The sequence below is a fragment of the Meriones unguiculatus genome, chromosome 14 (genome assembly GCF_030254825.1).
Source record: "Meriones unguiculatus strain TT.TT164.6M chromosome 14, Bangor_MerUng_6.1, whole genome shotgun sequence".
In the NCBI taxonomy this organism is placed as follows: domain Eukaryota; kingdom Metazoa; phylum Chordata; class Mammalia; order Rodentia; family Muridae; genus Meriones; species Meriones unguiculatus.
In genome coordinates, this window is record NC_083361.1 from 1,615,001 (window position 1) to 1,629,882 (window position 14,882).

The window sequence follows — 14,882 nt, forward strand, 5'->3', positions numbered from 1 at the left end:
GGGGACCAGGAGCACGGGGGATGGGGGTGAGGGGAGGGGGAACCAGGAGCACGGGGGATGGGGGGAGAGGAGGGGGACCAGGAGCACTGGGGGTGGGAGGGGAGGGGAGGGGGACCAGGAGCACAGGGGATGTCGGGGGTGAGGGGAGGGGGACCAGGAGCACGGGGGATGGGGGGAGAGGAGGGGGACCAGGAGCACTGGGGGTGGGAGGTGAGGGGAGGGGGACCAGGAGCACAGGGGATGGGGGGGTGGACAGGAGCACAGGGGATGGGGGTAGACAGGAGCATGGGGGATGGGGGCAGGAGCTGCTTTGGGCAGGACGCTGACTGTGTTCCCCCTGCCTGCCCTCTGCCTTCTCCCCAAACTGTCTGTCCTTCGGCCGGCCTCCTCCTCACCCTGTGTCCTGTCTGACTGTGCCGCTGTCCTGCCGGGATTGGGTGCCATCTGCATCTCGCTCCTCTGCGTCTGCTCTCCTGTGCGTTGTCCTCTCTTTGACCTGCTCCGTCTCTTGTGTTTCTTCCTCTTCCCTCTGTGCCCTCTCTGCTGTTGGCATCTTTTCCGGGCCTTTCTGCTTACCTCTGGGCCCTGCCCCCCCCCCCTCTGCCCGCCTCCCGCCCTGCTAGGTAGAGTATGACGGGCTGACCGGGCGGGTTGAGTTCAACAGCAAAGGGCAGAGGACCAACTACACGCTGCGCATCCTGGAGAAGGCCCGGCAGGGCCACCGAGAGGTGAGCGGCCAGGACGCCAGGGCCCTCGAGGCGACCGGGAGCGTGAACAGGCCCTGTGCTGACGGCACCTCTCTGCCCGCAGATCGGGGTGTGGTACTCTAACCGGACCCTGGCCATGAATGCCACCACCCTGGACATCAACCTGTCGCAGACGCTAGCCAACAAGACTCTGGTGGTCACAACTATCCTGGTGAGTGCGGGCAGTAGGCGGGTAGTCCTGCGGCTCCCCTGGACCCCTCCCAGCCGATGAGCCCCTCAGCTGGCACGGGGCAGGCTGAGTGTATCTGGGGACGCGTCCCGTGCGCAGACTGTGACCAAGGTGTCACCGCCCCAACCTCCGCCGGAACGGGAGGGGCCACAGAGTGCAGCGGGAGGCAGGCTCTGTGCTAGGCTCTGGAAAATCGAGAATCGCCATTTCTAGAGTGATCATTTTGTCACACGGGCCACCGGGGGCCGGAGAGGTGAGGTGACAGCAAGCACGTGGCAGAGCAAGGGCCGGGAGCCTCGTCTCGGAGGCTGAGTGATGAGAGCTCACAGACTCCAGGCCCCGGCACCAAGCAAGGACACGATCCAGTGTGTGGGTCGCCCCTCCCCACTTCACCTGAGGTGTGGCTTCATGTGTCAGCAGTCCCGCCTGAGGGCCTGGGGTCTGATCCCTTGCTCTGCAGGCCCTGTACCCAGGAGATAGAGACAGGAGGGTCGGGAGTTCAAGGCCAGACCGGGCTATGTAAAATCCTGTCTCCAAAAACAAAAGTCCACTGGGGACCGCTGTGTACTGTCTGACCTCAGCTGCTTGATGGTGAGGATGGAGGGCTGTCCCCCTGCTGTGAGCAGGAGCGTCCCTTGCAAGGCCCTGGCTAGGCGGGGAGGAGGGCCCAGCCCAGCCCTCTCTGTGTGCCCTCCTGCCACTCCTGTTCATGCAGGGTCTTACACAGGGCACGGTGGGTGGGCAGGAGCTTTTCTGAGCAGCTGGGCCCGGAAGGGGCAGGGCCTGGAGGGGCGGGGCCACAGCAGCCAAGTCCGAGGCCTCCAGATTGCCCTGTCCACATGCTGGGCAGCACTGAGCTGAGCCGGCTAACGGCAGAGACAGTGTCTGCAGGTGTCCGGAGCCCTGATCAGCAGCCAGTCCCCAGGGAGCTTCTGACCTAAAGTTCCCCAGAGAAGAGCCAGTGAGCCGGTTCTGGAGGGACAGATGGCTTGCAGACGGGAAGCCAGACACTTGCTAATGGCCCCACTGAGGGGCCTTGAGGCCTGGTTAGGGGGGAGGCCTTGAGGCCTGATTGTGGGCATCCTCGGTGGGGAGCAGAGGTAGAGGTCGGGGAGAGGATTTCAGGAGAGTCCCCGAGGCCGGAGAGCCAATATTATCCTTGCTTCATGAGCTGCATTCCTTCCTTAAGTCCTCAAATATTTGCTGAAGCTGCTGTGTTCCTGGCCTAGCCCAAATTCTAGACACTGGGAAATGAGTCAACAGGTGCTCTGGAGGGACACCCATTCCAGACCAGCTCAGGAAGGGTTCACATAGATAAAGACTGACCCAGAGGCCGGGTTCACAGATGAGGCAGCACACACGCACAGGGACCGCCGGGCAATGAGCCATTGGAATGTTCATCAGTTTAGATAAACGTTCTCCGTGTGTGCCTGTGTGTGTGCGTGTGCGTGTGCGTGTGTGTGTGTGTGTGTAGCTGGACACCGCCCAATTGGTTCATCAACATTTTCTGTTTTATTGACACAGAGTCTCACTGTGTATCCCTGGCTGCCCTGGAGCTCTGTAGACCAGGCTAACCTCAAATTCACAGAGATCCGACTGCCTCTGCCTCCCAACTGCTGGGACAAGAACCAGGCACCAGCCATGCCCGGCTGGCATTGAACACGACTGCCAGCCGTCCTTCAGCTCTCGAAGCCCTGAGTTCAGCAGCTTTATGGAAGCCATGTTCAGATGAGTTGAGGGAAGGGAAGAGCTCAGGAGCTTGTTAGGGCCGATCAGAGATGACAGAGTTTCTGTGCTTGTCACTAAGGTGGTATCACCTCACCTCTGCTTCTTCCTGTCCTTGGGGTTGTGCTGTGGGCATAGCACTGCCATCTACAGCCCCTGTCACTTGATCCACACTCCCTTCCCTGCTCCTGGTTCTTTTAACTAGAGGAGATGAAGGGCCAGAGATCAAAAGCACTGGCCGCTCCCCCGGGGCTCTGGGTTCAGTCCCCAGCGCCCACAAGGTAGTGACCGCTTGTCTGTAACTCCTGCTCCAGGGGTTTGAAGCCCTTTCCTGGCCTCCACAGGCGCTGCTGTAGGCAGTGCAGGACACACATGCAGGCAGGACACCTGTTCACATAATATGGTAAAATTCACGAGGGAGGGGATAAGCTGGGTGCATGGCTGGCTTTGATCCTAGCACTTGGGAGGGTGACGTGGGTGGGTCTCTGAGCGTTCAAGGTCAGCCTGGTCTGCAGAGTGAATTCCAGGACAGCCAGGGCTACAGAGACTACAAAAAACAAAAACAAACAAACAAACAAACAAAAAACAAGAAATAAAGTCCTCCTAATAGAGACCAGGGCTTGGGGTAGGTGGAGATCCCATAAACTGTGTTTCTAGAATTCGTGCACATGGATTTAGGTCCTGGCTTAATAAAACACAAACAGCTTGTGAGGAATGGTCTAGGACCTTTCCTAGTTTACTTAATTTTTTCTTTTTATTCCCAAGAGATCTGCCCCTACCCTGTTCCCTGCTGGGCCCCTCACTGGGGGTTCTAGGCAGTTGTTCTGCCATTGAGGTGTAGCTTTTTTTTTTTTTTTTACCAAAGTGTAATATACTCCTACATACACTTGTGACTTGCACAAGTTATAAAGTTTGTATCTTTGAATTTTCACAAACTAAACACCCTCAGCAAAGCCAGCTCCTTCTGCTGAAACATTGTCCCAGTCTCTACCCTGCCCACCTTTGGAGCAAGTGGAGTTGTATTGTAATGTATCACACCTGTGCTTGCCTGACGCTGTTCCTCAGCGCTGTGTGGCTGAGCGGAGGTCAGGCTCGGGCAGTCCAGCTTCAGTCAAACAGATGGGTGCTGGACTTTGTTGTTGTGACTCATTTCACTAAGAACATTGTAGCAGTGGCATTTGTGACTTTGTTTGGAGCTTCTGTGGTCTGCTCTGAGGAGCAGAGTTGCTGGGTGTCCCTGTGTCTGAGCTTTAGCAGACACGGCAAGAGCCTTTCCCAGAGTGGCTGCAGCACGTCTCCTGTCGCACAGCGTGTGCGTGACTGGGCGCCCACTGCTCCTCCTTCTTGGAGCCTGCATGAAGGCACCCGTTTGTGTTCCCCACCTTGGGTGCTGATTGGCCATTTGAGAAATCCCCTTTGGGGGTGCTCTGGAGAAATTGGAGATTAACAAGGGGGTGTATTGCTGTGTTCCAGAATTGAGCGGCCAAGGCAGGATGAGGTGGGGTTCTGGACCCGCCTGGGCAGCGTAGAGTCTATCTCAGAAAACCAAGTTCTGGGGATGTGTTGGTAAAGCATTGGCCACGCGTGTGCGGTGTGCTCTGGGCTCCATCCCAGCACTGTCCCAAAATGGGGTGGGGGCGGTATGGCCTTTTCACTAATTTTGGAATTGGGTTTTCTGGAGCCGTGTCCTTTGACTCATGTCTTCCCGCCCTCCGTGAGTCACCTTGCCTTGATTTTTACAATTTATGTATTATTTAAATTTTTCATTTTATTTTTATTTTATGTGCATCTTAGATTTCTTTTTTTTTTAAGATTTATTTATTTTATGTATATGAATGCACTGTTTTCACACACACCAGAAGAGGGAATCAGATTCCATTACAACCATGTGGTTGCTGGGAATTGAACTCAGGACCTCTGGAAGAACAGTCAGTGCTCTTAACTGCTGAGCCATCTCTCCAGCCCTTAGTTAGATTTCTATTGCTGTGGTAAAACACCATGATCAAGAGCAACTTGGGGAAGAAAAGGTTTGCCCTTACAACTGTTCTGTCATCCGGGGAAGTCGAGTCAGGCACTGCTGGAGCTCTCAGAGGGCCGAGTATTTCCTGTTATCATTCCCGGGTTCCCCCAGCCCAGGAATGGCACCACCACAGTGAGCTGAGCCCTCCTACAGGCCTGCCCGCAGCCCAACTTGATGGAGGCATTTTCTCAGCTGAGGCTCCCTCCTCTCTTGAGGTCCCAGCATGTGCCAACACAGCGCTCTGCATACGTGTCTGGGTACCAGGTGCATGCCTGGTTCCTGAAGAGGCTAGAACAAGAAGTTAGATCCTGAGACTTGGGTTACAGCGTGTGGGGCTGAGACCCAAACTCTTGCCTCTGACAGAGCAGCTCCAAGCAAGCGATTGCGCCAGCCCTGCCTTTCCATTCTTAGTTGTGCCTTTTTAAAAAAATTAATTATTGATTACAGCTTATTCACTTTGTATCCTGGCTGTAGCCCCCTCCCTCATCTTCTATCAGTCCTTCTCTCCCTCTTCTCCTCTACGCCCCTCCCCTAGTCCACTAATAGGGGAGGTCCTCCTCCCCTTCTATCTGACCCTAGCTTATCAGGTCTCATCAGGACTGGCTACACTGTCTTCCTCTGTGGCCTGGTCAGGCTGCTCCCCCTCAGTGGGAAGTGGCCATAGAACTAGCCACTGAGTTCATATCAGAGACAGCCCCTGTTTCCCTTACTAGGGTACCCACATGGAGACTGAGCTGCCATGGGCTACATCTATGCAGGTGTTCTAGGTTATCTCCATGCATGGTCCCTGGTTGGTGCAGCAGCCTTTGCAGGGCCCTGTGGGCCCAGACTTTTTGGTTTTGTTGCTCTCCTTGTGGAGCTCCTGTCCCTTCCAGGTCTTTCTATCTCCCCCTTCTTCCATAAGGTTTCCTACACTCTGCCCAAAGTTTAGCCATGAGTCTCAGCATCTGCTTCAGTACCCTGCTGGGTAGAGTCCTTCAGAGGCCCTCTGTGGAAGGCTCCTATCCTGTTCCCTATTTCCTCCCACTTCTGATGTCTATCTTGTTTGCCCATCTAAATGAGGATTGAGCATCTTCCCTAGGGTCCTCCTTGTTATTTAGCTTCTTTAGGAGTATAGATTTTAGTATGTTTATGTTATCTAATATCCACTTATAAGTGAGCGTACACCATGAGTTTCTTTCTGCTTCTGGGTTACCACACTCAGGATGATCTTTTCTAGTCCATCCATTAGCCTGCAGATTTCATGATTTCCTTGTTTTTGACTGCTGAGTAGTAGTCCATCTGAGAATCACTAACCTTGGTTGAATCTTGTGATAAAAAGATCAAAACCTGGGCGAGCAGATGCCTTAGACAGCAAAGCACTTGCAGCGCAGCGAGCCTGAGCTCAGTCTCCAGAGCCACCTTCAGGCCTGCCCGGGCAACTTAGACCTGTCTGAGAGCCAGAGGGTAAAGCGAGGCCCTGCAGAACGCTCGTGCCAGGCCCGAGACTCCGTCTCCAGCAACCCAGACAAGACACAGACAAGGCTCTAATTTAATTCCACTTCTTTAGCTACCTTTGTGTCTGTGTGTGTGTTGTGTGACCCTCTCTCTCTCTCTCTCTCTCTCATAGGTGCCTTCCCACCTACTAGACAAATGCTATCCCACTGCGTCATGTTCCAGCTGACCTTTTTCTTTTTCTTTTTTGATTATACTTAATATTTTTAGAACTTGGGGATTTAACCAGGTATGGTAGAAAACATCTGTAGTCCCAGTACTCTGGAGGCAGAGGCAGGAGGACCAGCACAAGTTTGAGGCCAGCCTAGTGTCCCTAGCCAGCAACTGAAAGCCAGGAAGGTTCTCTCTTCCTTCCTGGGAATGTCATAACCACTGCTTTGACATTTGTGTGTGTGTGTGGACTGCTCAGAACTGACTTTCATGAATTACGTAAAGCAGGGGCTCAGAATACATCTTTCCCATGAGTGTTCAAATGAGTGCGATAGTCTGGCCTTCACACATGCTTAGCTTTGCCATGAATCAGCGTCCTCTGCACGTGGGCTCGCTGGCCCTCCACTCTGTTGGCCTGTCCTGAGCACTGTAGCTTACTTCAGTGTTAGTGTTCACCAGAGTTCATTTACTAGTCTTCCTTCAACCATTAAAAACTTCTGAGCCAAGTATGGTGGAGCATGCCTGTAATCCCAGCTCTCTCAAGGCAGAGATAAGCAGGTCTCTGAGTTCAAGGCCAGCCTGACTACAGAGCAAATTCAACAGCCAAGGCTACACAGAGAAACCAAGTCTCAAAAACAAACAAAGGAAAAAAAAAAAAAAAGCTGTGTGTGTGTGTGTCTGTATACAGCTTACAGGAGCTGGCTCGGCAGATTGGTGGCAGCTGCCTTTTACCCACTCACTGGCCCCAGCTTCAATGTTCCTTTGAAGTTTCCATGTGTGTCCCCAGAGGCTGACTTTTTGAGAATTGGGTCTCCCCTCCCACCTTGTTTTGAGGCGCGGCCTCTCCTGTCACTGTGGGGTACTCAGGAAGGTTGGCCTGTGCCCTTCTGGTCAGCTGTCTCTGACCCACCCACCCCTGTTGTAGGAGATTCCAGAGTCCACCCATCAGATCTGGCTTTTTGTGTTGTTGTTTTGCCAGACAAGGTTTCTCTGTGTAGCCCTGGCTGTCTTGGAACTCACTCTGTGGACCAGGCTGGCCTTGAACTCAGAGATCGGCCTCTGCCTCTGCCTCTGCCTCCTGAGCGCAGGATTAAAGGTGTGCCTCCCCGTCTAGGCATCCCGCCAGCCCCGCTATCTTATTTTCATTTCATTTGGGGTGTGTCATGGGTGTGTGTCTGCTCACAAGGGTTCCAGAGTGCCATAGCCGTCAGAGGAGAACCTGTGGGAGTGGGTCTCCTCCCACCCTGTGGCCGCTGTCTCAGTCCACTAAGCCAGCCGCCATCTTGTTTTCAGAGATCTCGCCCTCTCCCTCCCTCCCTTTCCTACCCATTTCTCTCCCTCTCACATTGGAGTCTGGAGGTTGCTGCTTTGCTAGACTGGCCACAGGCCTTTCACTCCGGCCCCTGCTCTGTCGGTCTCCAACCCCTACAACACATGCGCGCGTGTGCACACACACACACACACACACACACACGCGTCCATGCAAGCACACACACAGTGAAGGTCTTACCTTAAACACAAAATTGGTGGCATTGGTTAGGGGTGGAGGATAAGGCAAACCCAGGGGAAAGGGGTTTCCATAAAGAGCTGATACGGACAGCGGGCCTGGCACTCGCCTGTAATCTCAGCGCGGGGCAGAGACAGGTGGGGCTCCGGGCGTGAGAGGCCAGCCCGCTGCACACGGAGAGCCTCCCTCAGAGAACTGGCCTCCATCCACCCTGGACCCTCGGCTCCTCCCTCCGAGGCTGGCAGCCCCCGGGGGCGTCTGTGCGAGCACTCCCACTCTCGCTCGCACTGCACAGGGTGTTCTGGAGCGGCGGGGTTTCCTGTGAACACCTCCCAGACCTTGCTATTTCAGTGGCTGCCTGGGATCCTTTTGTGACACTGATGATCTCTTTAATGTGTTCCAGAGCAGGTCTTTGTTCCCACCCCAAGCCCTGGCGCGGTGACTGTTCTTGGACCCGAGTTTCTGTTCACAGATGCTCAGCCGGTCAGGAGACGGTGTCTTAGAACTAGGCTCAGGGCACTGTCAGCTGTCCTCAGCGCTGGGTTCGCAAAGTGTCTTCAAAGAAGTCTCATAACCTTGACTAAAACCGCTAGGAAGATCAGTGGTTCGAGGCCAGCCTAGGCTATTTAGTGAGACCCTGTCTCAAACAGACTAATGAATGAATGAGTGAAGAACACTGAGGCTCAATCCTTAATATGGCAAAAAAAAAAAAACAAAAAACCGGAGGCGGGGACCCTTGGCCCTTTACTTGAGTGCCCAGGGCGTGCTAGGCCCTTCTGTCATGCCTGTAAGGTCAGGCTGCTGCAGACGGGCCTCAAGCCCAGGCCCTCAGAGGGCAGCTTGGCACTCGGGCGTGATCACAGCCATGGTGTGCGTGGCCCTTACGTGGCCTCCGAGCCGTCCTTCCCGCTGCTCTGCCTGCTGGCCCTGGGCTGGACGCCTCACCCCTACCCTGTGCTCCCACAGCCCCGGCACAGGCTCTGGCCCCAGCTCTCCAGCTCCCGGTCCGCCTGGCTTCTCCCACGTCCGCTCCCCAGCCCTGCCCACTGGGCGCAGGCTGGCACAGGGCTTAAGCGGAGAGCTTAGGGGCCTGGAGTTCCAGCGACTCAGGACTTTGCTCTCCAGCCCTCCGTGTCCTCAGCTGGAAGAGGTAACAGTGCCTCCCACGCTGACACGCTGTCACCACAAGCCCACGGGAAACGCTGGCGGCCGCCGCCATCAGCTATTATTAGGATCATCTCACACTCCCATCCCTACTTCGGCAACACTGGATTTGGAGAAGCAGCTTGGGCGGGAGCGAAGCCCCAGCCCCCTCTGTCCCGTTGTCCCTTAGCTTTTTCTGTGGTCTGGGAGGGCAAGGGCCTGTGGGGTAACCTGGTCTCCTGGGATCTGTGGCTTTTTAAATTCGGCCCCGTAACTCAGAGACTTAGAACTTTCTTCTCATGATTCTGAGGCTGCTTGGTAGTTCTCAACTTGTCACTCAGAGGCCAGGAGGACATGGAAGCTCAGAATTTCCACGGCTACTCCTGCTGGTTTCTAATCCCGGCCACCTGTCCTCCCGAGGGCTGGCCTGGGCTTGCCTACATGGAGGTCTCAGAACTGCCCTGCAGGATGAGGCTCTGGAGTTCAGCCTGATTTCTTCTATGCCCTGTCAAGGCCAGTCTCAAAAGGCCCAGCTGCCAAGAAGTGGGAGGTGGCTGCCACCTGCTGATGAAGAGGCATGGGATAGCCGGGATAGCCTCATCTGCCACGTGCCCTCTCTGAACTCCAGGGGGTGTGTGTTAAAAACAAGCCCAGGCCTTCCGTCCCAGCTATTTGGGAGACAGAGGCTGGGGAATCCCAAGTTCAGGTCTCCTCTGGTCTGCAGTGTGACCCCACGGTCAGCCTGGCCAAGTTAGTGACACCCTATTTCAAGATGCAAAAAGAGGGCTGGCTGGAGCTCAGCAGTAGAGCCCCTGCCTAGACTCCCCAGTGAGGGGCTGGGGGTGGCTCAGTGGTAGAGCCCCTGCCTAGAACTCCCCAGTGAGGGGCTGGGGTGTGCTCAGAGGTAGAGTGTTTGCCTTCTATGAGTATTTAGAGCCAGATGATGTGGCACAAGTGAGAGGACTCAAAAAACAAAAGCAGAAGCAGAGCAGCGGCTGCTGGAGCACCGACTGCTGGAGCACCGGCTGCTGGCTCTTGCAGGGACCCAAGTTTGCTTGCCTGCACCCAGATGGTATCCTTACAACCGCCCCTAACTCCGGTTCCGGGGACCCAGTGCCCTCCTCTGGCCTCTTTGGGCACCAGGCACGTTTGGGGTACATACACAGACATGCAGGCCAAACACCCATAGGCATAAAATTTTAAAATCTTAAAAGAACACCAGCAAAAGACCATCCACACAGCAAAAGGCCGGGCACTGCGATCTGGCAGGTGTCCTGTGTGGCCTAAAAAAAGTATTAGAATTTGAATGAGTTGCTAACGTTCATAATCAGGAGATTTCACAAAACAATCTAGGCTTCCAAATTCTCTGGCAGTTTCGCCATCTGGCATGTCAGGCCTGCCTGCCTCGGCAGCCCGGCTGGAGTGAGGTCCTGGTGAGGGACGCTCTCTGGAGGCGCATCGGTGGCTCACAGCGCTGCTCTAGGGAGTCACTGCCACGGTGTGAAAAATGAAGAACTCTAAATTGAAACTAGCCGCGTGTGCGCCGACAGCCAGGGAGCAGGGGCTGTTGGCGGGATTGGATCTGGTCCAGCATGCTTGCGCGTGTCATAGCGACTCTTTGCGTAAGGTGTGCCCTGGGAGAATCCTGAGACCTTCACTCTGGTTTGACGCAAGCCCCGGCTGGATGCCCCCCAAAGCCCCCCCCCCCTTGATCCTCCGAGAACTTTGGGTTGGCTGTGGAGACTCAGGTGTCTCACTGTAACGGTCTGATTGGAGACCAGCAGAGCATGCCCACACCCATACCCCTCAGCGCTCAGGCCTGTTTTCCGCTCACGCCATTCCTTTTGTCTGTTTGTTTTGAGACAGTTTCTCTGTGTATCCTTGTATCCTTGGCAGTTTCTGGAATGCCCTCTGCAGCCCAGGATGGCCCCAGACTCACAGAGATCTACCTACCTCGGCCTCCCTTGCACGTGCACATCCACAGCTCGGCCTCACAGCATTTCTAAAGGAAGAAAAGAGGAATGTGTGCACTAGCGAGGCGTGATAACACACACCTGTAACTTGAGCTCTAGGGTAGCAGAGGCAGGAGAGCAGGAGTTCAAGGCCAGTCTTGTCCATGCATTGAGTTCTGATATGGCCTGAGTGACTAGAGACCCAGTCTCAGAAGATAGCAGGCTGCCGGGCATGGTGGGCTGTGACCCCAGCACTAGGGAGGCAGAGGCAGGCAGATCTCTGTCAATTCGAGGCCGGCCTGGTCCACAAAGCCAGTCCAGGACAGCCAAGGCTACACAGAGAAACCCTGTTTTGAAAAACCCTGAAATGAATGAATGAATAGCAGGGCTGTGGAGGCAGCCCACTCTGGCTTGTAATGCTAGCACTTGGGAGGCAGAGTAAGGCAGACCTGGTGCTTGCTGGCCAGGCAGCCGGGCCTGCTCTCCCGATCCCAGGGGAGACACTGAAGGGGTCCTGGGGAGATGTAAGAGCGCCGGCTGCTCTTCAGGGGACAGGGTTCAGTTCTCAGCACCCACGTGGGGGCCCACAACCGTCTGCAACTCAAGTTCAGGGAATCCGGTGCCGCCTCCTCAACCTCGCTGGGGGCAGGAAAACGCCGCAGACACACTATAAAGCCAAGGTGGCTGGTTCCTGAGGAATGGCACCTAGTCGGCCCCTGGCTCCCACGAGCACGCTCGACACACGCGCACACAAGTGAGCACACAGGAGGTCTCACCCGGCCTGCTCCAGGGCCCTCCTCTCCAGCGGTGCACGTGGGCCCTGGGGTCCCGGCTCGGACCCCAGCTCTCCGTCCTGACCCCAGCTCTCCGTCCTGACCCCTGACCCCTGCTCTCTGTCCTGACCCCTGACCCCAGCTCTCCATCCTGACCCCTGCTCTCCGTCCTGACCCCAGCTCTCCACCCTGACCCCTGACCCCTGCTCTCCGTCCTGACCCCAGCTCTCTCGCTCACGCAGGAGAACCCATACGTTATGCGCCGGCCCAACTTCCAGGCCCTGTCGGGGAACGAGCGCTTCGAGGGCTTCTGCGTGGACATGCTCCGAGAGCTGGCAGAGCTGCTGCGCTTCCGCTACCGCCTGCGCCTGGTGGAGGACGGGCTGTATGGAGCGCCCGAGCCCAACGGCTCCTGGACGGGCATGGTCGGCGAACTCATCAACCGGGTACGGCCGCCAGGGCTGGGAGAGGAGGGGGGAAGGCAGCGGGGGTGGGGGGAGGCCGAGAGGCTGGGGGGGGCAGGGGAAGCACAGGGCTGACTGCGGGCCAGGCACCTTCGCCCCGGGTGACCTGGGGCCAGGCAGGAAAAGCACATGACAGCGACAGGAATCAGGCAAAAGTCTGAAATAGTCGAGGAAGGCCTCCTATAGGAATTGAGGCCAAGAGCAAGGGCTGCTGTGTGTCCAGCACCGCTGGGGAGGCCTGGCACGCTTTGGGCACCAAGGATTGTCTGTTGGGGCCCGGGGATGTGTGGCTCAGTTGGCAGAGCGCCTGCCTAGCATGCTCGAGGTCCTGGGTGCAGCCCCCATAGGCTGGCAGGATGGCACGTGTCTGTAATCCTAGCCCTTGAGTGGTGGATTCAAGGGATTCGAGGTCAGCCTTCGTTCCATTGTAAGTTTGAGGCCAGCCTGGGTGATGTTACCTGAGACCCTGTTGCAAAACCAACTAAATGGGGGAAAAAACAAGCAAAAACAAAACTAGGAGCTGTCCAGAGGCGTCTGTGAGCACCTGCTCTGTGCCTTGCCCCGTGGTGGACTCAGCAAGCGGGACCATGCGCCCAAGAGCATAGTGTCTTGTTAGGGTCCAGGAAGCAAATGGCCACAGCCCGGGGCTGTGTGGATTCTGATGGAGCAAGCTCAGAGAGGCCCAGAGCAGACCCCTAACCATGACGGGGCACCCTAACTTCCAGGAGAGACGTGGCCGGCTGGGCTTATCAGTCAGGTGTGGCGCGCACCTGTGGTCTGAGCACATTGAAGGCTGAGGGGGAGGATCACAGGGTTAGGGGCAACCTGGGCTGCAGGGCAATCCCCCCTCATACACACACACATGCACACACACACACACACGCGCGCACACACACCAGATTCCCTCATGGTGGCACACACCTGTAGTCACGACAGAGCAGACGCAGGAGGATTGCCAAGGCCAATCTCATGGTGAATTCCAGACCAGCAGACCAGCCAGGGCTACACAATGAGACCATGCCTCAGAAAACCAACCTCCCCGCCCCCACCCCGCCCACCCAAAAAGGAGGGAAAGGCACGATGGCCAAGTTAGGGCCGAGGGAGTAACGGGAGCAAAGGGAAGGTGGGGTGCAGAGGTGGCCTGGGCGAGGCGCTGGGCGAGGCGCTGGGCCCGCCTGTGCGTGGGAGGGGAGGAGGTGCGGGCAGTGGGAGGCGGGAGCCCGGCGGACTAGTCTGGCGCCGCCTGGAGCCCTTGGGTGGACCCGTTCCCTACCCTGACCCCCGCGTCCCTCCCTGAGACCGGGTGACACCGGGCCGGTCTGTGGCCAGGGTCTCTGGCAACACGGGCCACGTCTTCATGTGCCTCTTCCCAGACAGCAGGGCCTGTGGAGTTTTCATGTGTGCGCATGTGGATGCGTGTTTTCGCATGTATATGGCACACGTGTGTGGCTGGCTGTGTTTTCCTTCCTTTCTTTTTCAAATAGGGTTTCTCTGTGTAGCCCTGGCTGTCCTGGAACTCACTCTGTAGACCAGGCTGGCCTTGAACTCAGAGATTCACCTGCCTCTGCCTTCTGAGTGCTGGGACTAACGGTGTCGCCACTGTGCCCAGCTTCAGGCTGCCCTTAAGCTCAGTTTGTAACTGACTCTGACATCCTGCCCCGCCCCCATCTCCCAGATGTTTCCCACCGTGCCTCTGGGGGGTGCTGGGGCCTGAGTCCAGGGCTTTGCGCTTGCTAGACAAACCACCAACAGAGCCACACCCCCGACCTCTGGAGACTTTGTCATTTATTCCAGAGAAAACCAGGCCACAAACTAATAGAGGCAAGACGGCAAAACAGACGCCTGGTCCCACACCCAGCTGGAGTGCAGAGCAGGGCGCTGCAGTGGAGCAGCTTTGACATTGGGCTCTTCTGTCTCTCCCGAGCCAGGATTTACTTCTTTGGAACCCCTGAAAGTCATCCAGATAGACACAAGCAGGGTACTTTGTTACAAGGACGTTTGTCCCTCAGGGCGTTGAGTCTCTGTTATTTGAACAGTTATTTGAACAGCGGAACTTTTCCTCAGTGAGAGCCTCTTCAGAAACTCACAGGAAAGTAGAGCTTCTGTGGGGGAGGCAGGGTGGGGGCCCCGAGTCCTGACTGCTTGCCCCCCCCTGCAGCCTGCAGGCAAGCCCCAAGGTGCGGCCCCAAGGCTGCCAGCTGGCTTGAAAGCTTTGCCCCAAACCTGTGGTAAAGCCTGAATCCCTGCAAACGCAGCCTGGGCAGAGCGGGAGGACTACGGCTGGTGGTCTCGTACCCACCCCAGCTTCAGGCGTCCTGGGTGTCTGCAGCCAGCGTGCGCGCTTGCGTGCGTGTGTGTGTGTGTGTGTGTGTGTGGACAAGCCTCTGTGTTTGTGTGTAGTCAGACAATTCGCAGGAGCTGGTTTTCTCTTCCCACACGGGCTGTGGGCCATTTTACCGGAGGCCCCACAAATAGGCAGGCCTCGGAGGCAGCCCCTCTGAGCGGCGTGCCGCTGTCTGCTGTGAGCCTGACCTCAGGCGGCTCTTTGTTGGTGGCGCTGGCCTCGCCAGCTGAGCACAGGGAATGGTGGCCGGGATGCTGTGCCCGTTAGCACACAGCCGAGCCCCGAGTCTCGCTTCTGCTGTGTGCTCCTGGGTGACCTGGTTAAGTCACTCAGCCTCGCTGTGCGCAGGCTTCCACATAAAACTGGAGGACAGC

The 14,882-nt window shown here is 56.5% G+C and overlaps 1 protein-coding gene across 3 annotated transcripts in view; it reads left to right on the forward strand.

The window, feature by feature from the left end:
* Grik5 (glutamate ionotropic receptor kainate type subunit 5) overlaps positions 1 to 14,882 on the forward strand; it is a 52,791-nt gene that overhangs the window by 17,115 nt on the left and 20,794 nt on the right. For all 3 annotated transcript variants that reach the window (XM_060366427.1, XM_021664255.2, XM_060366428.1), the window contains 3 exons: positions 624 to 728; positions 811 to 918; positions 11,943 to 12,146. In XM_060366427.1, coding sequence (XP_060222410.1) covers positions 624 to 728; positions 811 to 918; positions 11,943 to 12,146 — 417 coding nt within the window. The remainder of the gene's footprint in view (positions 1 to 623; positions 729 to 810; positions 919 to 11,942; positions 12,147 to 14,882) is intronic.